Consider the following 27,352-nt stretch of genomic DNA (forward strand, 5'->3'; position numbering starts at 1 on the left):
ATCGCTTACAACATTGTTCAAAGTTAATAATATTTATTCCAATATTCATCCTTATCTTAAGGTACACAGATGATTTAAAATTAATTTGACTAATAAGAATGGTGTTTTTAGTTGCTGTAATAAACGAAATAATAAAGACTAAAAAGGTAAATACGTTTTTAATGATGCTAATTGACTCAAGGAAAGACAACTATTGCCAGACAAGAAGTGGGCAGGGTACGTTTGCAAACAAACGAGAAAAGGGAAGAAAGACAAAATGTCTTTCGTTTGATAGTTATATGAATAATGAATGAGTCCACAGCAGACAGTGATTGTGATACCAGCAGTTCCGAGGGAGAGTATAATGTAACAATGCAATTTATTGTTGTTTTCCAATTTAAACTTCAAATTTAATTCAGTTGTCATTCAATTATCAATTCACCATCACTAACTCTTGATGTTATTTAGCCTAATACAGATAGGCAATACGTTCATACCAGTGAATAGTTTGTAAAATATTTTTTTCTAATGAACTGATTCTTTCTTAAAACAATTTATACATGAAAAATCATTTACATTTATTTTGAATGGACTTAGTAACTTAGTTCATCAAGATAAAATCATAAAATGATGATAAATGTTGTTTATATATCTTGTTGATGTTCAATTAGAATGGTCTATGTGTACTATTCACTACAGTAGGGGCACAAAAATGTAGCATACATTTGGCAAATCAAATATGATAATTAAAAAACAATTCTATCAACGGGACATGATAATCCTAAAAATTAAATGATTTTGCCATGTTGATTTGGTATGTGTGAGGTCATGTGACACGCACCAAATGTTATTTCATTTCCTCCATTTTAAGTCAATTGTTACAACTCAAGTGGGTTCCGATATTGAGTCATTTTAAGTCTTTGTAAAGTTTTGTATTAAATACTTACTAGTTTGAACTTTATTCTTAATAAAAATGTTTCCAGATTGTGAAGAAAAATGTACCTCACAAATGAACGACAAGTTGACGACAACAAATCAGGTGTTAATTGTGCGAACCATTCACAAGAAAATAAACTGGATTGGAGTTTGAAGCATAATGCAGTTAAGGATGTAGATGATACATTACACTAGAAAAAAACTCCCATCTTCTAGGTTTAGACAAGCTCTGCTATACTTAATAGGTGCGATGGGATGAAGCTCAATGGTAAAGTGATGGGTTGCAGGATTCATCACTTTTCCCATCCCAAGTATTGCATACATCAATGGTCATGGTATGTATACTGTTTTTGTATTTAAAAAAAGCGCATATAAACGATCCCTTGGAATTATTTCGATGAGTAGCCTCTATCTGGGGACAGGGTGTTTTGACTTTTTGCATCACAATATCAACCAAATGTCAAAATAACCATAGATGTGTTAAGACTTCAAAGTAACTATGGATATGTGTTAGACACATATAACCATATTTTAAAATTTACTGAAGTGTTTTCATTTCATTTTCAGGTGTCAAGCTTTGAATCTCCCCATTTTGAGTTTGCACACTGGAGTCCAGAGCCACCAGCTGGTCTGCATTTCATGTGTCTAGTTCCATTCAACAGAGGCTATACTTGCAATCAAGACAGTCACGTGGGCAAGATCAGAACCTCATCCACGCACAGGAAACAACGACTCAAAGAATTCAAAAGTGGAAAAACAACAGGAAGAAATATTCTTGGTTAATAACTTCTTCTGTTTTTCTGATTTACGGTATACTGTTTTTTAAAAGAATAGACTGTAGTTATCAAACTCGGTAAACTGGAATTCTTCTCAAAACTGGATGTTTTTTTTTACAGTCCTGTTGTAAATATCAGTGTAAAAAATATCATAGGATACCCTTTGAAACCAGACTTTTTACTTGGTACTGTGGTTGTCCGGTTTAAACAAGTTTCATAGTATTAGTATTGCAGCTCTTACTATTAAATTACACATTATTTACAAGTTATTGCCAAAATAGTTATTTTGACAAATTCGATGTTTCAGGTCATCCATTCTTATAACGATGCGTGGTCAGTGTGAGATCGATCTCCGTCGGTGGCCCCATTGTGCTATTTCTCGTTCCAGCCAGTGCACCACGACTGGTATAACAAAGGCCGTTGTATGTACTGTCCTGTGTGTGGGATGGTGCATATAAAAGATCCCTTGCTGCTAATCAAAAAGAGTAGTCCATGAAGTGGCGACAGCGGGTTTCCTCTCTCAATATCGGTATGGTCCGTAACTATATTTCTGCCGCCAAATAACCGTAAATAAAATGTGTTGAGTGCATCGTTAAATAAAACATTTCTTTCTTTCTTTCCGTTCTTATAAAACCTTTTAGAGTCTAGACTGAAGACCTTAACAAGAGTCTGATACTTCAGTGTCACTGCAGTGCCATGTAAATTGTATGTTTGTGATATTAATAAAGTTTTGAGTCTAGATTCAAGTTTTTAAAGTATTTTGTATGGTAGCTGAAAGTACTTGCCAAACAGAAAAGGTAATTACTTTTGAACCTCATAAGGGATATTTCTTGTTCCAGCCAATCCACAACAACTGATATATCAGAGGCTATGGTATGTGCAATCCTGTCTGTGGGATGGTGCATATAAAAGACTTCTTGCTATTAATGGAATGAATGAATGGATGTTTAATGACACCCCAGCACAAAAAATACATCGGCTATTGGGTGTCAAACTATGGTAAATGTGCTATTAATGGAAACACGTATAGCGAGTTTCCTATTTAAGACTACATGTATGTCGAAAATATCAACTGTTTGACATCCAATAGATGATAATAAATAAATCAATGTGCTCTAGTGGTGTCATTAAACAAAACAAACTAACTTTTACTTTTGAAATAGTTCAACCGTAATTCAGCCATAAATTTATACATTCAGCTTTGTAAACAGATTTAAAAAAAAAAAAAAAACCCAAGTTGCTGTAAGTCGAAATGAGAATAGCCTGTGTAGACTATGCATGTTTTGTTTTTAGCACTTTTTCTTAAAACAGGTGTTTTAAATAGCATTGTAAATATGTATGTAGTTGTAACATACGTGTAAGAGAAAAACAGTCTTTGTATATCTGACCCCATACACAGTATGTCTGATTAGAATGTGATGCCTCTCACAATACCATATGGAAATTACCAACAGTTTGACACCCAATAACCGATGATTAATAAATCAATGTGTTCTAGTGGTATTGTTAAACAAAAAACCTCCCAACTTTTAACAATACTGTGTGTGTGCATTTGACCTGGAGTGTTTAGGAAAGGTTCATGACCAGCTTACTTAATTAATGTGTAGGAGTTCTGCCAGCATTCACTAATTCAGTAATGCTGTTCGGGTTTATGAGAGATATTTCGGTAATGGGGTCAACAACCGGGCTCAGCATGTTGCAGGGCTGCCAACCATTACGATTTATGCGGAATCATTACGATTTTCCATCTCTTATTACGCCATTACTCCCGTAATCTGAAAGATTACGGCAAATCCGCGTTTTCCTGTTTTTTGGGGTGTTTTTTTTGTAATAACCTACCACCCTTACAAATCACATAAATTGGACTCGCCCAACTAGCCGCAAGTTTTTTTTGCTCGCGCAACACACTTCGGGAAAGACGTAGCTTGTGAAATGACGCCATTTTGTAAAGATGTCGAAAAAACGCGAACGATCAGAGCCATAAGCCAAAAGTAGTACAGAAGTATAAACAGGACTACAGCAATGAGTGGCCTGTTTTGAAGGCCAGTTCTGTTAGTAATACTAGTGCATTTTGCACTTTATGTCATGTTGATTTTTCTGTTGCCCATGGCGGGAAAAATGATTGCCAAAGGAACATCAAAACGAAGAAACACCAGGACATCGTTGAGGCCAGCGATAAAACAATTCATAAACAAATATCTGGATATTTTACACAGCAAAAGGGTTTATACAACAGGTCACAATTCACGCGAAAATGATTACTCTTTCCCGTTTTTAAATGTTGGCAGCTATGCATGTTGGTAAACTTTTAGTTGCTGCTTGTGTCAAAGTTAGCATAAGTGATGAGTAAAAAATATAAAATTAAATATTGTGATCAGTGTTTGAGATTAAAAATTTGGGGCAGTATCCCAGTTGGATACTAACATTTAAAAATCTGGTATCCCACCTGAGAATTTGGAATCCCACTTAAGGAAATTCATAAATAACATTGTAACAAACTTGGACGACACGGTTCTCATTCTCAGTCTATTGCAACGCCACAATCGCAGAATTCATGAAATTTGCAATCAAACAGAATCTATTTTTGAATAATACTAACATAAATTGATATTTAGCAGTAATTTATAAGTGATTCTGACATTATTATTGATAACCCTACCTGTATCAATTTTCTGCAGATGTGGAATCAATATCTCAAATACAATCTGAAGGGAGGAAACATCCAACAAAAACAATAGCGACTTAGCGGTTCCCAGTCTATTGCTATGCCACTATTGCTCCAGTGTAGCATTAGACTGGGTACAAGTTGGGGGAGATATTGTTATGGCATAGCATTAGACTGGGTACAAGCTCGAAAATACTGTGACTTAACTTCACCAGTAAATGATGACTCATTGTTGAGCGAAAAAACCTTCGCAGGAAATAAAAAAACAACAACAACATTATATGGTATCCCGGTGGGATACTGCGTTCTCAAAGTCTGGTAACCAAAATAAAATTCTGGTATCCCCGGGATGTCAGGATACCGTTAATCTCGAACATTGGTGATGAGGTATGTTTGTTTGTTTTGTTTGTCAAACATATGGTTATTTTGACACAGTCATAGAGAGGAAACCTGCTATATTTTTCCATTAGAAGCAAGGGATCTTTTATATGCACCATCCCACAGACAGGATAGTACATACCACGGCCTTTGATATACAAGTCACGTTGCATTGGCAGGAACGAGAAATAGCCCAATGGGCCCACTGACAGGGATCAATTCTAGACTGACCGCACATCACAATGGGCCCACTGACAAGGATCGATCCTAGACCGACTGCTCATCAGGCATGTGCTTTACCACGCGGCTACGTCCTGCCCCCTAGGTATAATGTTTAGTGATGAAAAGAAATAACAAATCAGACCAACACAAACAGGAAAGAGTGACTGCAACCAAAACCCTCACCCATTGTCACAGGCATAGCCAGGAGTTTTTACTGGATTGGAGAGAGCAACCAGATTGTCTGTATCATGTTATGGGGAAACAGGAAAATATATAACATAGTTGGGGAAAACAAAGAGGTGTGATTTGTGGGGTGGCATTGACCCTAAGGCCCCACCCCCACTGGCTATGCCAGTGCCCATAGTGTCAAGAAGTTAACTGTATTACTGATATTCAAACTCACATTGCAGACATTCAGTCCCACATTATAACTTTGTACTTAATACAGGCATTACAACAGTAACATAAACTGAAATTAAGTCTACAATACCAAGTGTTTCCTTATTTCTTTCTCTCAGTATAGTTATGGTAAAGTAGACACGGTACGAGTACTTGCCCACTATTATAATCCATGTAATTATGTGTAAGTAAATTTTCCTAACTAATAATTAAAAACTATTTGTGAGCAATTATATTTATGCAATTATTTAGACTATAGGGAACTTTAAAACTAATTACCTCTTTTTGTTTCAGATGACCGGAAATTGAGAACAGCAGCTTGTGAAAACAATTGTTCTGTAGGTATGTTCATTGTTACTGCATTCTTCAGTTTTAATACAAAAGCAGAGGTCTGGTGTAGAATAACAGTATTATAATACTTAATACCACTGCTAATACGGGCAACGGGCAACTATATTTACGTGCCCCTATCCACAAGGGTTCAGGCACGCCCACTTCGGGATTAGCCTCTGACTTCGCCAGTGACTGACTCCGGAGCAGGGGGGGGGGGTAAGTTTGAGGTGGGCGGAATTTGGAAAAAAGCCATTTAGTAAGCGCGGACCAAATAGCAGACACTTCATAAACTTGAAGTAACACCGAGTGGGAGCCGTGTTCTGATTGGCTGAGTTTCGATTCCTCGGTGAAGCCTGTTTTTTACCTAAGTCTACAAAGAGTACTGCATACCGATACATGTCTGGACTCTAAAATTTTAGCCAAAAATGGTTAAGACTGCTCGGCCGAAAAGTTTTAAGGTGATTTTGAGCAATTGAACGGGCGCCAAACCAAAATGCGTTAGACTATTTATAAAAAAATAAACATAATAATTTTGAACTGCATTCCAAAACATTTAAAGTCTAACTAGCCCAATAAAAGAGGTTAGTACTCACGGAGGTAAAGGTTGTTAGGAGGTTGGGTGCTACGGCGAGCCGATGAAGTCGGTGGCGTCCAGTAGTGGAAGATCATGCCGGTAGGGAGAGGCTGCTACCATCTTGCAGATGAGACTGTAATCTGTCCCCGCCAAGATTTTGAGGACGCGATGTAGTGACGGGTTGTCCATCTCTTTAAGTAGCAGCGCTTGATTGTATCTTCCCTGCCGGCGAACGGTGACGCAAACTGCAGTGATATCCACATCCACCTGGACTCGATGGACAGCAAATTCCCCTTCATCGGACTCGGTCGGTAGCGGATGGTAAGCGCTATGTTTCGGCTCACTAATGAGCTGGCGCACGTCCTCGATGTTGATTTTCATCAACTGCTGAAACCGCGGATGGAGTTTGCCAGCCTTCAGTGTCCATGGTCCCTCTGTTGGTTCATCTGGCTTCGGCGGTTGAGTCGGGCGACTTGGCTTGGCTGGAGTGGCACTCGGGGGAGTGGTCGCCTTCCTCTTAACAACAGCCGTCTTCCGGGCCTGGGTCTCAACGGGTGCCACCGGTTTAATCGGCGACAACTCCGGAAGCCCAGAAGTAAAGGCAGGCGGATCGGGTCGGATGTACGACGAACTGCAGAAGACTGAGTCCGGCATATCACTTTCCTCGGTTCCTGCAGAGGGGACGTTGATGACTGGGGCCGAGACCACTTCCATCTTCGTCTTCCTCTTCAGTTGAGCGGCGTTGGGCGATCCGGCAGACGGAGTCGCTGCCGGCGGTTTAGCCGCCGGTTTTGTCTCCCCCTGCGCCGCCGCTGGCGCACGTCTCCTCTTCCTCCACCTTCCTTTCTTCTGTGGTACCGGGTCCCCGTACACCAAAGTCACGGAAGCCCGTGACCCGGTATACGTGACCCGGTATTCCAATAACGCTCCATAGCTGGCTATCAATCCCCCCAGGTGGGGGGGTAACTCGAGAGAGCAGGCGCAAACGTCTTGTCTCATCGTAAGCCGTAGTAGAAGTGCGACTGCTAATACTGATTGGTAGAAATAGCCTACTGGTATATATAGTGATATCAGGTTTCTTCTCTTCCAATGTAGACCACAAGTTGAAATTACCATCTAACAGCTAATAAAGCTAGTTTCAGGGCTAGCCCTGGGTTGGCAGATAATTTTGCCAAATTATCTACTAAACTTCAAAAATGCCAGAAACCCAGCTATTTTCAAACAATATATAATTTATTTAAAGTACTGTTCCAGATGTATGATGTATTGAGCTATATCAATCAACATATTATTTAATATGATTAGAAAAAAAAAAAAAAAATTGTTAAAATTATATACCGGTATATTTTCCATTTAAAAATACTCCCCTGAAAAACAGAACCAGCTGAATTCATTTCGGGAATTTCCGTAAGATTTGATCCGTGATGTCATGAAGGGAACTCCTTTTGATAGTCAGCGCCATTGTTCATTGCTTCTTGTGTGTTTATTATGGTCAAACGGCGTGTTGTTGGCGGCTGTAGCAATACAAAAGCCGATAAATTTAGTCTTCACGCATTTCCTAGTAATGTTGCTGTGAGAAAGCTGAGTGTGAATTTGATTAAAACAACGTGGAAAGACTGGACAGGAAGAAAATACCAGAGACCGTTGCGACAGCAGACACTTTAGTTTCGATTCGTCCGAACTGGCTTCTCAGCTTAAGCAAGATATGGGAATACCATGTGTTATGGCTTTTAAAAAAGATGCCGTACCAATTTGTTTTCTCATGCACGGTTCGTGCAATCAACCAGATCCAATTTGTTGTCATTTGCATTATATGTTATCGTTCATTTGTGAGGTTTTTCTTTACAGTTCGAGAACATTTTCATTAACAATAAAGTTCAGACAAGTAAATATCTATAGCCTAGTCCGTCCCAACCCTACAAAAATGTTTTTGTTTTGTAAATAACCTATTAAAAAAAAAGAAGCTATTTTTGTATGCATCTTAGAAAACAATCAGCTCAGAAATAAATAACTTGTAAATTCCTTAGTATGAAAAAATGCGTTTCCTGTGAATGAATTTTACTATACCTTTCCACAGAGAACACCTTTTTTCATACTATGGAATGTACTATAAGTTATTTATTTCTGAGCCGACTGTTTTCACAACTGCACACAAAAATAGTACTTTTTTTTTATATTTCCAAAACACTTTTACTTTTCTTTTTTTTATGTCAAACTAAACTGAAATTATTCACAAAAAACCATGTTTATAGAGGGAAAGGACGGACTAAAAGTTGTTTTTGTTTATTTCTTAAAATTACCGATATCTGGTCCACTTGACTCGTAGAATTCAAGAGTTATTTATCGTCTTTTCTACTACATCACAAGTATTAGAACATAGAGTGTAGCAAAATAATTCGCACGAAAAGTTAAAGAACAAAACAAGAATAAAAGTTGTAAATTAGTGGTGAGCTATCTCCACGACCATTTTCATCGTCATCTGTCAGGCCGGTGGTTCGTCGGAAGATGTTCCAGGTTCAAACTGATACGGCATTATTTGTTGTGTTGCACAAATATTAGTCCAGTCGTCATTACTACACTATTCATCATCGAAAGAAGAATCGCATGATAATTGAGCTTGGCAGTCACTGTCGGTCCTACTTTCACTTGCACTGGAAGTCATCTCGTGGTAGGTTTCTGTGAAGCGAGTTCCCTTCATGATGTCACGGCTATTTACAGGCAAATTTTTTTACCAAGAATTTTACTCGGTCGTTTCCTGGCAGTGTTCTACGGGAGTGATGTTTTAATACTTTTATGGGGCATTTTCGTAATTATTGATTTACATATTGATGTAAAATATTATTGCAATGAATTACGAAAGCATTTAATTGTGGAATTTGAAATTTTAGTGTATGGTCTGGAAAAGCACTTTAATTGAATTATTTCACCAAATTAAAATCACCAATTGTTATTGAAATTCGCAATTGGCAAATTTGGCAAGTGCCAGAGCTAGCCTTGAGTTTAAACTGTACTGGGCTGTACAAATATTCTATGTGTTTGGAGAAATCTGAATTTTCACTTGTTGTTCTTTCAGTTGTGGAGCTGCTAGAGAGTGGGGTTGATCCATCAAGCGGCGATGCTAAGGAACGGACTGCACTGCATTTTGCAGCATCCCAGGGCTATGAAACCATAGGTTTGTCAGTTCACTTCTTCTTCGTCATCGTACGCTGAGACAGGGACCCCAGTGGTTTGAACAAAAGCTGCTGTATTCCATAGGTTCTCCAAGGGGCCAAAGAGTTTCTCCTTCAGGGGTTCATCTGAAGGTCACTTCACTGATGGAAACAAATAAGGGAACATACAAATAGTAATTAGAGAATAACTAACAAGCTACGAGGAATTATGAATTCATTCACGAGGGACAGATAATTTGTAACTCATAGCGAGTTGGTTGTTCTCTTTATTACCCATTGTCACTTTTAATTGGTTTTTAATATAAACATTTCTTTGCTGTCTACAACAAAGCCATCAGCCATTATATCATATAATCTTACACGCATTATATGACGTAATGTAAGTGACGTCTTGGCATAACAGTGGGTCCAAGAAGCTGATCATGTTACTGACGGTCAGTTCGACACCACTGACATTCAGTTCCACATTACAACTTTGTATGAAATACAAACATTACTATGGTGGTAGTCTATTACATTTGGTCTACAGTTCCATGTGTTCAATTATTTTCTCCAACATATTGTTACAGACTGCATTGCATTTTGCTTCATCTCAAGACTGGGAATCTAATGTTTGTCAGTTTGCATGCAGTTTTCTGTCTGAACAAAACAATTTGTTAGCAGTTTGATGAATTTAGTTTCAAAGACACAGTCACACAGCACTTAACCTACTGTCACAAATTGTATAAAACCACTGGAGTAAACTGCATGATGAATTGTTTGATTGATCCCTATAGTGGTTCCATTGGGCTATTTCCAATTGCAACCATTGTTCTACAACAGATATATTAAATACTGTAATGGTAGGTAACAGTGCTGTCTTGTCTGTGAGAAAATGCTTATCGTGGATGCCATAGCTGGTAAGAAGAACTAGTCCAGCTGTGGTTACAGCAGGTTGATAGATGTTTTCTTTATTACAGTGAAGATCCTGCTAGATCACGGAGCAGATGTTAACAAGAAGGATGTGTTAGGAAATACGCCTCTTCACCTAGGTTTGTGTCTGTTATGTGTATTTTTGACAAAACGTTTACCTTTAGGTCACTTGAATGATGGCATAGGAAATGGGAGGGGGCAGGGAAGAAGAACCCTCCCTCGAGGATCAAAACATTTGCCTTTTTTATTTTTTACTATGGGTCGGGGAAGGGAGGAAGCCTTTGCCCCACAAGGTCAAAACATCATTTACTTTTTTTATGTTTTACTGTATAAATACATTTTTGTAATCGGCTTGTGCTCCCCCTTCCTTGGTGTGGGTGCCCTGATGGTGTAAAAATTGGCTTCATACTAATAATATTTAGAATATGCATCATTGACGGAAGATATTAAGATTCAGAAGACAAATGTTAGGGGTCTGGTTTTCTCGAATTTGAATCAAACAAGTATTTGGAAACATAATGCAATGAAACCTTGATATTCTGTTTGGTGTTTCTAAACAAAATAGTAGTCATTATGAGTGTTAAGCATATTAAGACTTTGTTTATGATTAAAAACAAGTAAACTATCTAAGTTACGTACACATCATTGTTGATAATATCCGATTGGATCAGGAAGCTGAATATGAAAAATAACCAGGTAATCAATAAATATTAATTACGGGAATATTCAGTTTATCTTCAGGGTTTACATTTAACTCTGTTTTTCACTAACAGTCCTATATCAGTCAAACCTGAGTTTATCGTTGCACCTATGAATGACCATGTTACTAATATTAATTATTTAACTTTTTACTGTTACTGTGAAATAGATTGATCATGGATTTTATATCATACAGTGTATGTCACATTGTGGGAACAGAGTAGCCTGCGTGGCAGTATTTGTACAGTGATGAATTTTATACAGTATTCTGATAAAAAGATGCATGGTTATATCTGAAGTCACTAATACCGATTTGTTTTAAATTAACTCATTATAAATATTTGTGTGTGTATTTTTACAGCTGCCTGTACCTGTCAAGTGCATGTCGTGACACTACTTTTACGAGCAGGTAAGTGTGGAAATTCAAATATTACCATAAAATAGCCCTCATTCTTGGCCAGTTTCTTGGATACATGACAACCTGATAACATATTAAAGCTATCGTCTCCATGCATAAGCATGTACCTTTGCAAATATGTGTGCATGTTGACAGTCTCCATGTGTGCATAAAGGAATGTGTGTATATAGCCATGTATTCACAGACAGTAGTAGCTTTAAGGTTTCAGTGTTTGAGAGGGAACATCAAACATCTCATATTAATATTCATGTGGGTTGCAACATGTCTCCTTTTATATTAGGTAGTCCATTTATTTATTTTTAATTTTTACAGACTTTTTTTTAAAAATCTGATGTTTATACTAGTATTAATACTTTTTTTTAATTATTATTATTATTTTTAAACAATTCCAGAGTGAACGAGAAAAATGTGAGGTTGAATTGTAGTTAGGGATTTCACTAATTATTATCCATATGGTTCAACATATCCGAGTTAATAATAATCATACGAAGCACACGTGTAATAACAAGTATAGTAACGTAATTTTGGGAAGCGACGTCATAACATGACGTCGCTTCCCCTGTCCTAGCCCAGACATATCATGTGAAATATGATGTCATTTCGTCTTCTTCTTCTAGTTGTGACTGAAACATTTGAATTGTGTCTTGTTATTCATAAACAAACCAAAACAATAATAATGTGTATAATAAAGAAATTATTACACTCACGTGTGAGTCATACTGATTTTACGAAACTCATGTCAGGATTCATGTATACAATAATCCTGACACTCGTTTCATAAAATCAGTATGACACACAAGCTCGTATAATAATCTCTACTTTTGTCATTGCATGAAATTTCTAGTTTCCATTCAGTGTGAGCTTAGACCACAATTTGCTGTATGTATCAATTCTGTATGTGTGCTTTTAGGTGCACATGGTCATGCATACATGGAGACACAACATTGTAAATATATTGAAGCAAATGGAAGGAAATGTTTTATTTAACGACACACTCAACACATTTTATTTATGGTTATATGGCATCAGATATATGGTTATGGACCACTCAGGTATTGAGAGAGGAAACCTGCTGTCACCACATCATGGGATACTCTTTTCGATTAGCTGCAAGGGATCTTTTATATGCACCATCCTACAGACAGGGCAGTACATACCACAGCCTTTGATACACCAGTCGTGGTGCATTGGCTGGAAAGAGAAATAGCCCAATGGGCCCAAAGATGGGGATCGATCCCAGACCGACTGTGCATCGAGCTGGTGCTTTACCACTGGACTACGTCCAGCCCCTTGAAGCAAATGTTTTCATACAAGCATACTTATGTTGATGCATATATGTTTAATAATGCTAAACAAGAACATAACTACAGTTTTAATAAATTCATGCATTTCTGCTTTTCTGTGTTTTAAGCACTGAATGGAAAAAATACATTAATTTTTTTATTTGACATTGATTATCCATTTTGTAATGCAGGGGAAATGCACAGAGGTTGAGAGGTTAGGTTATGCCTGAAAATAAAATACTTTTGACACAGATCAGTAATGGCATCTAAAGGATATCAAAGAATGGTGGGCATTTTTATTAGCAATTATATTAAAAGAATATCAAAGAATGGCAGGAAAGTGTTTGATTTGAATGTTGATTCTGATATAATATTTATCTATTCAAGATTGCAGTTATAAAGATAAAAATGAATATTTTGTACCCATATCTAGATTCCAAGAAACAGATAACAACATGAAACTAAATAAAAGTTCACACATTCACATGGACTACCTGAGTGAGCAAAGCATTTCACCTTTTTATCTATTAAACTTCAAAAATTGCAGAAACCCAGTTATTTTCTAACAAAATATCATTTGCATGAAATTATTTTGCCAAAATAAAATAAAACTTGCCATTTGTTTTTAAAATTTGCAATTCGCAAATTTGTCGATTGCTAGAGCTAGCCTTGTATATCCATAATTGAAGCTGCTATTTTGAACTAAAATCTAACTTAGTGAACATATATTTCATATTTAATTCAAATCAAAGCTAATTTTAGAATTAGGCTTTATTTTGCAGTTTTTTGTGTGGCTTGAAGGAACTGAATTTGGCTGCATATTTTGGAACAAACTGACAAATTTTCTAGCAATTTTTTTTATTTTTTTGGGTCTATTATAAACCCTGCTGTTGATGTGTCCTTTGTTGTGATTATTTCAGGCACGGATGTGAAATCGATGGATAAATATGGTCGGACTCCACTCTCACTCGCCAAATCTCGCCTTAATTTCCTTTCTCAGGACAAGAATGCATCTTCAGAACAGCTCAAAAAAGAAGTGCAAGATGTAACCGATATTCTTTTGTTTTCTGTATTCATTTTGGTGAATTGTTTACAACATCTACAGTTCATTTGTTTTTTTCTGAGAAAACCTCCAGCACTTACTGGACAGAGGGATGACATATTCTCACTTTTAAACCTAAAATTCACTTTAAAAATAATAGGCAATTGGATGTAGTTCTATGGTATAGGGATCGCCTAACTCTGCGGTTCCACTGTTCAATCACCCTCTGTATGTCTGTCAGACTGATTTGTTTGCTTTGACTTAATATCCAAGTGCATGGTCTTTAAATCATTAATATCCACAAAACAAAGTTTTGGGTTAAAACAAAAATTGTGTATTTATTTGGGAATTATGAGTTTTTTTAGATGCGACAAATATAAAAAGAATGAAGTCATGAATTTTTTTGATGTTATACTGCAAAAAGCTTGCATGTTTAACTTCAGCATATTGAAAGTTCAGAATAACATTTATTTATCCACTTTTCATGTGGAGTTGCAGGAAAAAAAACTAAAATAGGTTTTAGGAACTATCCTGAGTTTGATGCAATGTGAGATATTTGTGACTAATAAAATCTTTTAATGACTAAAATTACATATTAAATAGATTTTCTTGTTTAGAATATCAGTGTGTGCATATTCAATGCATTTCTGATCGTCTTAATATTTTGTAAGTAGCCCAAACTGGATTTGATCTCTAAATAATTTTGTACATACAAAAAAATATATATATATTAGGAAATAAAATAAAGTTTGACCTAGTACAAACACTAGGATGATCAGAAACATATTTGATATACAGACACTGATAGTTTATACGGACAAATATATTTAATATGTAATTACAGGACTTAGTTAAAAAGTTTCTGTTAATCAGAAACATCTTAAGAATTACAGCAAACTCAGGACAGTCCCTTTAATGATGTAGGTTATCAGCTTTATCCTGTACAGGATGAATGGGGATTTCACCATCTTACTTTGACTATAATGGGCAAGACAAAACCCATAGTTGGTCTAGGATCGATCCCCGTCGATGAGCCCAGCCAGTGCACCATGACTGGTATATCAAAGGCCGTGGTATGTGTTATCCCATCTGTGGGATGGTGCATATAAAAGATCCCTGGCTGCATTAGGAAAAATGTAGCAGGTTTCCTCTGTGACTACGAGTCAGAATTACCAAATGTTTGACATCCAATAGCCGATGATTAATTAATCAGTGTGCTCTAGTGGTGTTGTTAAACAAAACAAACTTTTTTTCATTTCTGTCTGTCCGTCTGTCTGACATTGTTTTCGGGGTGTGTTTTCCAGAATGCCTCGAAATATTGAGCTGGCATTTTGTATATTGTTTTATCATGTACTATTACAAATCAAGTTTGACTTTCATAGCGATTTACGCATTTTTCACAGAGTTATGGCCCTTGAACTTATGAGATATAAACATTTGTTTTTCTGACTTTTGTTTTGCAATGCCTCAAGATATTGAGATGGCATTTTGTATATAGCTTTATCATGTACTGTTACAGATCAAGTTTGACTTTCATGGCGATTTACCCATTTTCACAGAATTTAGGAGATACGAAAAATTGTATTAGCAGTACTCTCAGAATGCTTGTTCTCTGTGCTTCCAGCTGTCTGAGATGATGTCCACGTATCTGAGTTTGTCTGGTATGCAGGACGACTCCCAGCAACTCGACCAGCTGTGTGAACAGCTTCAGCAGACCACAACCCGTGACGAGGTGGACGCCATCAGTAATCTGCTGTACAACTTCACCAACATGACCATACAGAAAGAACAACAACACCCTAGTTGAGACCGACAGACTGCGACGAGGTGGACACCATCAGTAATCTGCTGTACAACTTCACCAACATGACCATACAGAAAGAACAATAACACCCCAGCTGAGACCGACAGACTGCGACGAGGTGGACACCATCAGTAATCTGCTGTACAACTTCACCAACATGACCATACAGAAAGAACAACAACACCCCAGCTGAGACCGACAGACCGCGACGAGGTGGACACCATCAGTAATCTGCTGTACAACTTCACCAACATGACCATACAGAAAGAACAACAACACCCCAGCTGAGACCGACAGACTGCGACGAGGTGGACACCATCAGTAATCTGCTGTACAACTTCACCAACATGACCATACAGAAAGAACAACAACACCCCAGCTGAGACCGACAGACCGCGACGAGGTGGACACCATCAGTAATCTGCTGTACAACTTCACCAACATGACCATACAGAAAGAACAACAACACCCCAGCTGAGACCGACAGACTGCGACGAGGTGGACGCCATCAGTAATCTGCTGTACAACTTCACCAACATGACCATACAGAAAGAACAACAACACCCCAGCTGAGACCGACAGACCGCGACGAGGTGGATGCCATCAGTAATCTGCTGTACAACTTCACCAACATGACCATACAGAAAGAACAACAACACCCCAGCTGAGACCGACAGACTGCAACGAGGTGGACACCATCATATCTGCTGTACAACTTCAACAAACTACAGAAAGAACAACAACACCCCAGCTGAGACCGACAGACTGCAACGAGGTGGACGCCATCAGTAATCTGCTGTACAACTTCACCAACATGACCATACAGAAAGAACAACAACACCCCAGCTGAGACCGACAGACTGCAACGAGGTGGACGCCATCAGTAATCTGCTGTACAACTTCACCAACATGACCATACAGAAAGAACAACAACACCCCAGCTGAGACCGACAGACCGCGACGAGGTGGACACCATCAGTAATCTGCTGTACAACTTCACCAACATGACCATACAAAAAGAACAACAACACCCCAGCTGAGACCGACAGATAAAAGACAGGGGAAATGTTCCTAGAGCTGTCAACATAGGCATCATTAATGATTTGTAAATTTGAAAAGAAAACACCATCCGACTGATGTTATAAACAGAAAAATACATCAAATATGAAAGATTTGTAGTTGTTGATAAGACCAAAGAAAGAAAAGTCAGTATTCCTACTGAAAGGAGAGACAACTTTTAATTGTAGATTTTAAGAAAATATAATTATAATTACAGTAGAATCTCATAGTGGGTCATAATCAGAAAGGTCGAATGCACCACAACGCTTGCACCAAAGCAAAGTCCTGAATTACACTTATACATTGTTGGCCAGATGGTTATGTCAAACTACCCTGTGGGTCGAACACTTTCTCAAGCACCGACGGGATTGGAGCCAACGGGCTTCAACTGTGTATATATGAAATTTCCATTCAAACTAATATGGAGAGCATTATTCATAGAAGACATATTTATATATACTTCAACAAGACTAATAAAGAGATTGATCAGTATTCGCACCGATTGGAGATCCAGCTTTTAAATGTGGATTTCAAGGAAATATATATATTTTCAAATTATCTCTATTCCAACTGAAATGGAATTATCCTTCATGGTCAGAACAGCATATTATGATGATGTTTAATCATATGCATACAGGCTCCCATTTTCATAGGAGGGGGGATGTGGAAGGCTGGTTCTTGCCCGAATTAAACGAAAATGCCCAAATCTGGATAACAACATTTATTCATATTACAGGGTTCTTACATATCCTGCAAATCCTGGAATGTCCTTCAATTTTGTGATTTTAAAATCCAGGCCTGGAATGTCCTGGGAAATTACATTAAATTTGATTGTGTCCTCGAAATTAGGCAAAACATTTGGTGTTTTTTTTGTTGTTGTTGGGATTGTTTGGGGTGTTTTTTGGGAGGGGGGGGGGGGGGGGTGCATCTTTACTTTTGTTGTCCTCATAACCTGTCTAAATTCATACAACAATTTGTTATAAAAACATTCATTGATTGAAGATTTCATGTCATGGACATTTTTTTTTAATGTCTTGGAAATGCCCTTGAATTTTATGTTTCTTCAAGTGTAAGAACCCTGTATTAGCATTACTGCCAAACAAACCGCTACACATTTTTACACGGATTACAACAGTTACTAATTTTGAGGGTAGAATGGTGGAAATACATGGTAAAAAGGTCTCATGTTACCTCATTTTGCCCGAATATCTCTATAATTTTTGCCCAAATTTTAGGTTTTGCCCTCCTGTCTCCTACGCTTATGTGTTCAATGTACCCATCATGAAGCATGAGTTAAATTAAAAATAACTAGCGTTTTGTGAAAGCAGGTATGAACTGTAGGACAATGCCTTTTTAAAAGATTCTGTGTGAATGTGATAAACTAATATTAATAAACAGGACTGAAACATAATTATTTTCATATGTATTGCTTTCTGTGTGGTGTACATATATAAATAGCCATTGTTCTGAACACTTAACAAGTCTTTATCATTTATTATAGTTTTCAAATAATGTTTGAACATTTGCTCTTCATTTGGTGAGGTAGCAGGATTTAGCCCAGTTGGTTAAATGCTCGCTTGAGGTGCTTGTGTCGCAGGATCGAACCACCTTGATAGATCTATTGCAACTGGTTGTTTTGTCTCTCGTTCCAACCAGTGCACCACAACTGGAAAAAGTCTGTGGTATATGCTTTCCTGCATATAAAAGATCCCTTGCTGAATTAGGAAAAATGTAGCGGGTTTCGCCTGATGGTAACGTGTCAGAATTACCAAATGTTTGACATACAATAGCCGATGATTAATAAATCAGTGTGCTCTAGTGGTGTCGTTAAACAAAACAAATATTACATTAAGTGAGAGCTACATACAGATACCCCTTACTTGACCCTATTTTCCCCCTGTTTATTATTATAAGACATTCATATTCTAAGATAGTTTAATCAATCTTTAGCCAGGTCGGTACCAGTGGAGGGTATAATTATGTATTTGTACATGGTACGCTGGGAGTAAATCAAATCGCCCTAATTAGCGTAGTCGGGTCGCACCCCGGAGGTTGGAACTAGTGCAGGATACACCCAAAAATGAAACCGGTTTTCAGCAAAAAGGGGGGTTGCTAATAAAAACATTAATTAAATATCTTAAGTTATAGGTCCCCCCCCCCCCCCACCCCCCCCATTTTTTTGCAGGTAGATTTAGATGTGAGGTGCGACACATTTTTATTGGTGTAGGCCTACTGCTTTGGTGTGTTGATACGCTATTATATCAGTTTTATTGGTAAACGTTAACAGTGTCGGCAATATATGAAGTGATTTTTATAGCACTGAGATAGCACGGGACATTCTTATGTGCTGTGAATTCCAGGAAGTGAAACTAGAAATATGACGACGGCCTCAAACGTCAGCTATGAAGTGTACAGCATTTGTACTGAAAAGTTTAGAGATCCAAAGATTCTGCCATGTTTCCACACGTTCTGTCTGGAATGTCTACAGCAGTTTGTGTCCTGGTCATTTCTCGTTCCAGACAGTGCACCACGACTGGTATATCAAAGGCCGTGATATGTGTTATCCTGTCTGGGATGGTGCATATATAAAAGATCCCTTGCTACTATTGAAAAATTCTAACGGGTTTCCTCTCTAAGACTGTTGCAATTAGGCCTACCGAATGTTGGAAATCCAATAGTCGATGACTAATAAATAAATGTGCTCTAGTGGTGTCGTTAAACAAAACAAACTTTTTTGTTTTTGTTTTTTATTCTTCTAATGAATGTAGCATCACATGGCAACTCCGTCACAACTCAGTTTAACTTGGAAATATAATCCTTAACAAATACAGTATATGTCCGAAGTGTGTGCATTATTCGCACCATTAAAATATGGCAATGGAAAAGTATAAAATTGACAAAGTCTGAAATATCTAAACATTTTGTTCATATAAAGTCTATAATTATTATAAATTATTAAATGATTTTTTCCAAACTTTATTTAATTTCCTAAGCGTGACGTTTTTGTTACCTTTTGGTTTTCAATCTCCCAAATGTGACACCATTGACATATCACGAATGTGTACGTGTCCTGTTCGACGTGTTGAGATAATGTTTAACGTGACCGAATATTTCTGTCTCAGTAAAGCTACATTTCACATTATATATTTATTTTTTAATTATTTGCAATGTCTATATTATATTTTATATCTTATGTAAAACTTTAATAAGTAATTTTATTGTTTTATCTTGTTCTGGAAATAGACAGGCTTGGTGGACGTCTGTGCTGAAACGAGAGAAAGAGGGAAGGATTAATGGCTTCATATATATATATACACATACTGCATATACACACGTGTATTTTATTTATAGATTCAGTTTACATGTTGTATAGAATATTGGATCATTCCCGCGGTGTGTTACAGATAAGAGTGGTTAACTTTTCGATACGGCCTATAGGTAGCGCTAAACCAATTAACATCCGACCGGGCCAAAGTTCAAGGTGCACCTTTTGATCGAGCAGTTAATACCACCATTGGTAATACATATGACAGTGTTTTTTTGTTTGTTTTTATCTGGGCAATAAATGTATTTACATTTATTTCATCTTGTACCACTTTGTTGAGTAGCCGTTTGCTTGAAACATGTGGAGTACCTGTAAAACTATATGAATACTACAATTTTGTGCATAACTAGTGTTGTTGCTTTAAAAAAAACCCATGTTATATTGAAGATTAGCCGTGGTAGGTTCCGCTTTCTTCAGTTAATACTTTGGGGTGAAGAGTTGGAATATTCATATTTATGGGTCATACTTTGGTTGATTGAAAACACATTTTATTGTACAAAGAACAAAAGAATCGGGCACAAGTTTGTCAACTTACGAGGCCGTCTTCTACATACATATAATATAGGGGGCGACTATATTACATAACTGTATATTTAAACTACATTTAAACAGTCAAAGATAACCGGAGGAATATGAAAAAAAGAAAGAAAAGGAAAAAAAATGGTGATGCAAGAGATTACACAAATAATACTTCACATGCAGTCAGACTATCGTTATCACATTTACAAATAATCCACATGGTAATTTAAATTATGCTTTATTAATCAAAACGGTGAGTTTGTTTGATATATATATATATATATATATATATAAAAATAAGTAAATATTTCTTTATTATTAGCATCGTTTAATAGTAATTGTAAAACTATTGGTTGAAAATGCTGAAAATAATTATAAAGAACCTGTCTCTGCTGTTCATATTCTCTACATTCAAATAAAAAATTGACATTTTTTTCTAACCGGTATCCACAGTTACTTAAAGGGCTACGTCTATGTCGTAATCTTGAATGCAATATATTTTCTGTCTTTTCCCACAGAAAAAAAATCAAATGGAACGTTATTTACCACTGGCGTTACTGCTTTTCTGAAAGACGATATTGTTTCACACTTTCTAATTGCTGGGCTTAAGTTGTTCCATAGATCAATTGCTGAGTAAATAAATGTTGATTTGAGTAAACTTGTTCTAGCAAACGATGTGGATATGTCCTCATGAATTCTTAACATACAAGGAAACCTTTCTTCTAATCTTTGTGGAAGACAGTTAGTTCAGAAATCAAGAATCATTCCTTTCATTATTTTCAACATGGTGCACAGCTGTTTTGCTTTTTTCCTTTCATTAAGTGTTGTTAGACCAGTTTCAATATACAGCGAATTACGTGAAGCAAATTTGGGCATGCCAGTGATTACTCTTGTAGCTTCCAGTTGTACTAGATTATCTACACTGGCGTAGGAAGCGGAGGTAGGATCAAGGGGGCATGTACCCCGCTTCTTAATCCAGTAGCAGCAGCTATGGTTTATTTACATATATATGTGTGTGTGTGTGTGTGTGTGTGTGTGTGCGCGCGCTCCCCCCGCCTTCAACACCACCACCACCCCACTCCCCACACCCACCCCACCTTTTGGCACCTTCCTACGCCGTTGATCTGCGTTTAACTGAGAACAGCCATTCCAAACCTCTGAATCATATCTCTGAACCTCTGAATCAAGTTTATAGATTAATGCATACTTGATCAAAGGCCTTGGACATGTCATAGAACACTGCACAGAAATATTCTTTATTGTCCAGTGATTTACAAATTTTAATATGCAGTTCAATTAATTGGTACACGGTGCTGTGGTTAGGTCGGTAAACACATTGATTAATAATTAAAATAATTATACAGGTGTTTAAACACTATTCTCTCTAAACATTTTCCGGACACAGCTTATTATTGATATCGGTCTGTAATTTCTGAGGGATTTTTTTTATCTCCTGTTTTGAATAGTGGTTTTACGTGGGTAATTTCCCAATTATTTTGGGTGATATATTACATATAGTATTTTTAACTATATACGTTAAACTTGTCGCCTATGGGATTTTATTTGGTAAAATACAACCCATATATCACGAGACACTGTTGTCACGTGGTGTAACAACTAGGAAGTGAAAGTAGAAACATGGCGACAGCCTTAAACGCCAGCTCTGAAGTGTACAGCATTTGTACTGAAAAGTTTACGAGATATCAAAGCTTCTGTTAACATGTTTCCATTAGGAACGTTCTGTCTGGTGGAACCTCTACAGCAGTTTGTGACATCATCATCGAGGACGGTCAGCTTCCCGTGTCCTCTGTGTCGATATCAAAAAGTGGCCTTACCCGTTCTGAAGGGAGTGACGGTTTGTGTTCAGACCCAAGGACTTCTATATAGCCGCCAGAGCGGAGAAGCATTACCCGAGAAGGGTGGGGGTGAGTGCTGTGGGGTGTGTGAGCAGCAAGCGACTCACTCGTGTCGTGAGTGTGAAATACTGTTGTGTGAATCGTGTACAAAATGTCACCAAACTCTTTCTGTTTCAAGATCTCACGTCTTGATAAACCTGGGTGACATCAGCACAGAGAAACCTTTCATTTCAATGCAGAGGTTTTGTGAAATACACAAGGACGAAAAGTTTAGATTTTACTGTTTGCCGTGTGATAAAGTGATTTGCCGTGACTGTAAACTTACAGATCATGAAGGCCATAAGACAAAAAACATTTCTGATGTTGCTGACGAAGCTCGAACTAGCCTCGACAAAACGAAAATAGAACTAGAAAAGCACAAAGCACAAGTCGAAAAGTCACTAGATAAGACAAATCGTGATTATAATATGTTAGAAAAGACCAAACAAGCTGAAGCGGAAATAAATAACTTTTCTGATTTATTACTGGATTCCGTGAATAACATAATTAATTCAGCACGGCGTCATGAAACGGACAGGATGAAAGACCTACATAAAATCCACGAAAAATCATTTTCCAGTACAAAATGCACATTACAACAAAGAAAGTGCATTCTAGAAACACAGATCCAATACGCAGACAGCTTGTTGCGAGAAGGGATCGACTTTGACGTCATCACCACCAACAAAGAGATGAAACAAAGACTGGCGGAAATGGAGAAAGAACAAGACAGTGGTCCAGATTGTGATTACCGATCTTTAGACATGGCTCCCATAAAACCAGTGAATACAGATCAACTAGAAGTCATAAGCAGTGCGGTTCGTGACATAATCAAGACTTCTTTCCCTGTTACATGTAAACATGACGTGCCAAACGTACTGAGAATAAAAAATATTTATAGAAGGGTACGTTGTATAAGTTTCACTCGGACCAAGAAAGTATGGATTGTTGGAGGTTATGATACTAATTTGAATCTCTGTTTGTTTTACACAAAATCACCATTTGAGACTCCGGTGTATAGCATTAAGGTGAAACACATTGATAAGCTGATAAAGAAGGGGGTTCGTAGTGTTATACAAACATACAATAAACCTGAACAGAAAATACCTGCTGAAGAATTCTTTAACTTGAAGAAGGGATTTCCGTTCAGTGATGCTATAGATGGAAATACTATGTGCAAGATTGACAGAGAATATGACATTGTTATCATTAAGACCGCCGGAGGCATTGTCAAGATATTGAACTCCAGCCCCTTTTCTGAAACCGGACGACGGTTTGAACCTTTAGATGTGTGCTGGGGTAATAATAAGGAAATCTATATTGTTGACGGTGGGGAAAATGTAATTGTCGTATACAGTCTCCAGAATGGTTTTCAGAAATCACTTAAACTACAGAACAAATCAACTCTCTCCACTGTAGCTATGGACCCAGAAGGAAAACTTTGGGTTGGAGATGACAGGGGAAACCTCTTCATTTGCAGTGTAAACTGATTACCAAACATGTTTATTTAGCCTATTGGTGTATAAATGTAGTATCTGACAGTGTCACAGTTGTAGTTTCATTCGATTCATTTGGGAAAACTCGCGTAAAATATTTTAATTTACAGTTCAAGTAGGCCCTATTTATGCTATTAATTTTGTGCAAAAATTAGTTTGTTTCTAAAATATAAAAAAATCAGAAAAAGAAACATACTGTATATTTGTGGATTATGGCAAAATGTTGTATAATTTCACATACAAAGGTTCAAATGACATACACAATTTGCTAAAAATTCAAATAAGTTTGTTTTGCAGTATTAAAGAAGTAACAGTGGAAAATCGATATTGCATTTTTGATGTAAAATATTCTTATTTGCTATCCACTCTGCACGATTAATCATGCGAAAAACGAAACAATATATAGGCATATATATATATATATATATATATATATATATATATATATATATATATATATATTAAGAATTGACTGCAATTATTTTTCGGTACGCGGGGTCATACAGTGTGCACATCGTTTTTTCGGTTCATACTTGCATGGACCAAAAACTAATTGCGGTCAAATCTTATAATTAAATTTATATGCATACTTTAACAATACATAACTGAATTTATTTTGTTTATCTTTAAATACGTCTGTAGTATTGTTTGTGTAAACTTCATTGATACTTATGTCGCGTAAGAATGCTAACGTTCATTCACTATTATTTGAATCAGGTGATTGTTTTTGTAAATGACGTCATTTCCTCTAGCTGCTGTGCATTTTTACGGATCATTAGTCATCCTATTCCTGTTTAGTTTAAATATTTTATGAAAGTGAACGAAGGGAACGTGTCGAACATTTATGCTGTTGGTAGAACCGTTTAATTTTTACCAACAACTGTAGAACATCGCTTACAAGTAAATTACAGGCGTGACGACTGGACTATACCCTAGTCCGATACTCTCTCTCGCACAGCACTACACCTTCAACGTCTATCGACTGTCAATCTAGGGGTTTTCTTGACAGGATGCAACCCATCTCGTCCCTGTGCACCCAAACGGCCTTAACGAGGCCACTCGCGTGGACATATCGATCGGACTTTAAAATTTTAGATTTGCGTTCAAAATTTTATGTCGAAATTACTTCTCTTTTTTTTTTAATATTATTAAATACTCCGATCCTCTCTTCTTTCTCTTATTTAATTTTGGACTGTCCTTCTAAAATGCTCCAAATTATATAAATATTCGGCCGAGCAGTCAATTCTTTTTATTTTTGGCTTGTAACCTTTATTCTATTAACTTTTTTACTAATTGCTATTTTCAAAATTCTGCCCATTTTCACCCCCCTTCCCCCCCCCCCCCCCCCTCCATCCCGAGTCAGGCCACCGATCTTATCGGAGGTCGGACTCGGGATGGGCGTGTTCGAAACCCTAGTGGTATATGGGCACGTTAAACTAGTTATCATCATCATCAACAGGCGTGAAGTTTCCTACATGATTTCTTTGGCCGAGTCTCATGTCATGATTAGCGAAGAGGTTGTTGTTGTTTTTGTGGGTTTTTAAATCAATGCGTATAGATCTACATGTCTACTCTGCTATAGCATTTTCCGTTAATTTACAGGGCCGTAGCTAGCGGAGGGGGGGGGGGGGGGGGGGGGGGCAGATCCGGAAAGCATTATAGAAACTTAAAGAAAATTCTCTTTTTAACTGTTAAAGGAGTTTTAGACTATTAACTACTCAGTTGTCCCCCCCCCCCCCCCCCAAACAAAAAATCCTAGCTACGGCCCTGATTTATCGTATACATTTTTTTGTATTGCTTTTGTAGCTTTCACGTGTTTTCTTCAAAAAATCTAAATATGATTGCTAGAATAATCCGGCTTGTTGCACAAAAGTAGTGCGTGTCGGGGGGGGGGGGGGGGGGGTGTAGTAGGCGTGGCTTAATTTTTTTCGGTTCATCGAGATATGAACGAAAAAAAGTAAGCACCTTTGGACCAATCAGATTGCCGTAAAGTGTGTAGACGCAAAGAAAATTTAATCCTCGAGTGACCGTGAACCGGGCTATTAAAGTAAAAAGTAAAGTTTGTTTTATTTAACGACGTCACTAGAGCACATTGATTTTTTATCTTATCATCGGCTATTGGGCGTCAAACATATTATGGTCATTCTGACACTGTTTTTTAGAGGAAACCCGCTGTCGCCACATAGGCTACTCTTTTACGACAGGCAGCAAGAGATCTTTCATTTGCGCTTCCCACAATCAGGATAGCACAAACCATGGCCTTTGTTGAACCAGTTATGGATCACTGTTCGGTGCAAATGGTTTACACCTACCCATTGAGCCTTGCGGAACACTCACTCAGGGTTTGGAGTCGGTATCTGGATTAAAAATCCCATGCCTCGACTGGGATCCGAACCCAGTACCTACCAGCCTGTACACCGATGGCCTAACCACGGCGCCACCGAGGCCGGTAGGGCTGTTAAAGGGACATACCCTAGTTTTTAAACACTAAGGCATAGTTTTTACTATTAGGCCTAGAGCCGTTTTTGATAACTGAAGTAATATTTACTTGGATTTTATTGTATAGATTAGCCATCCGTACATTCGAAGTGTTTTTGGTCATCCTTGTGTTTTTAATATCACAAAATGCATTTCTAATATTTTTTAAAACGCACGTGCGTCTGAGGTAACAGTTATGAAATCGAGGTTTAGTCTATTTTTAGAGGGTATTTCACCATTTCAGAGTCACAGACTCATGTTTCACTCAGTTGTAATTTTATCCAAATGTGTTACAGGTTTGTAGTGTAACTAAACTTAGTATTAATTTTCATGGGCTGAAACTAGGATCTGTCCCTTTAACGGAAAATGATTTCTGCACACGTGCATTGTAATATACGATCGATTTGATGAAATAATGTTTTACCTTGTTCACTTTATTGTCAAAATCAACCAACAAATGTTAATATCCATGCCATTTTCTGTTATGAAGAGATTAAATGCATGCCGTAGTCTAATGTTGACATTTTTTAGCAACTGCCGTAAACCGGGCTAATTGTTTTTCAAGAGTGACGCGTGTCACGTGACGTCATCAAAACTCTTAGGCAATGAATCTGCGAAGCGGACGAGTCTGACAATAATGACAGCTGTGTAAAACTTGTTTATTTGGGTTGCTTTAATATTACACGCCATTTAATGTAGTGTGCACAGTGCAAAATGGCGGTCGTGTATACATATCCCTAAGTATTAAAAATACTTCGAATGTCTACTTGTCTTTTTCTCATTTGTGCACTTTGTTTTTCACGATAAACTATTTTATTTGATGACTACAAATGCATACGTCAATTATGGAGTGTCACCCATGTACGTTTTCTTAAATGTCAATAAACCTAGTGCCGTGACCTCGATTGATTTACATCTAATTTGCAAAGTTAAAAAATTGTTAAAGTATGTGATCTGAAAAATATCACATACTTTTGTACTTTGATTGCA

General features: G+C 37.3%; 2 protein-coding genes across 3 annotated transcripts; both read left to right on the top strand.

The window, feature by feature from the left end:
* The first annotated feature begins 209 nt into the window (after positions 1-209).
* On the top strand, positions 210-18,161 carry LOC121378478 (ankyrin repeat domain-containing protein 54-like). 2 transcript variants are annotated; one of them, XM_041506665.1, is made up of 10 exons: positions 216-345; positions 963-1,080; positions 1,483-1,693; positions 5,650-5,697; positions 9,336-9,434; positions 10,392-10,463; positions 11,405-11,452; positions 13,665-13,789; positions 15,411-16,278; positions 16,366-18,161. In XM_041506665.1, exons 2-9 carry the CDS (start codon positions 976-978, stop codon positions 15,591-15,593), a joined length of 891 nt encoding a protein of 296 aa, XP_041362599.1. In that variant the 5' UTR covers positions 216-345; positions 963-975; the 3' UTR covers positions 15,594-16,278; positions 16,366-18,161. The 2 variants fall into 2 exon arrangements, with proteins under 2 accessions (XP_041362600.1, XP_041362599.1); XM_041506666.1 differs by lacking the exon at positions 963-1,080 and having other exon boundaries at positions 210-345.
* A 4,052-nt stretch (positions 18,162-22,213) lies between these two features.
* On the top strand, positions 22,214-24,285 carry LOC121379685. The gene has a single exon (XM_041508335.1). The coding sequence runs from the start codon at positions 22,214-22,216 to the stop codon at positions 23,876-23,878; it is 1,665 nt and encodes a 554-aa protein (XP_041364269.1). The 3' UTR covers positions 23,879-24,285.
* Positions 24,286-27,352: the final 3,067 nt, after the last annotated feature.

This window comes from Gigantopelta aegis, chromosome 8 (assembly GCF_016097555.1).
Source record: "Gigantopelta aegis isolate Gae_Host chromosome 8, Gae_host_genome, whole genome shotgun sequence".
Classification (NCBI taxonomy): Eukaryota; Metazoa; Mollusca; class Gastropoda; order Neomphalida; family Peltospiridae; genus Gigantopelta; species Gigantopelta aegis.

Excerpts from the sequence above, each read along its gene's own strand:
- LOC121378478 (XM_041506665.1), top strand. The coding sequence starts at position 976 with ATGTACCTCACAAATGAACGACAAGTTGACGACAACAAATCAGGTGTT. Across the intron at positions 10,464-11,404 it reads AAATACGCCTCTTCACCTAG|CTGCCTGTACCTGTCAAGTG; the intron begins GTTTGTGTCTGT and ends GTATTTTTACAG. Across the intron at positions 13,790-15,410 it reads TCAAAAAAGAAGTGCAAGAT|CTGTCTGAGATGATGTCCAC; the intron begins GTAACCGATATT and ends CTGTGCTTCCAG.
- LOC121379685 (XM_041508335.1), top strand. The coding sequence starts at position 22,214 with ATGTTTCCATTAGGAACGTTCTGTCTGGTGGAACCTCTACAGCAGTTT.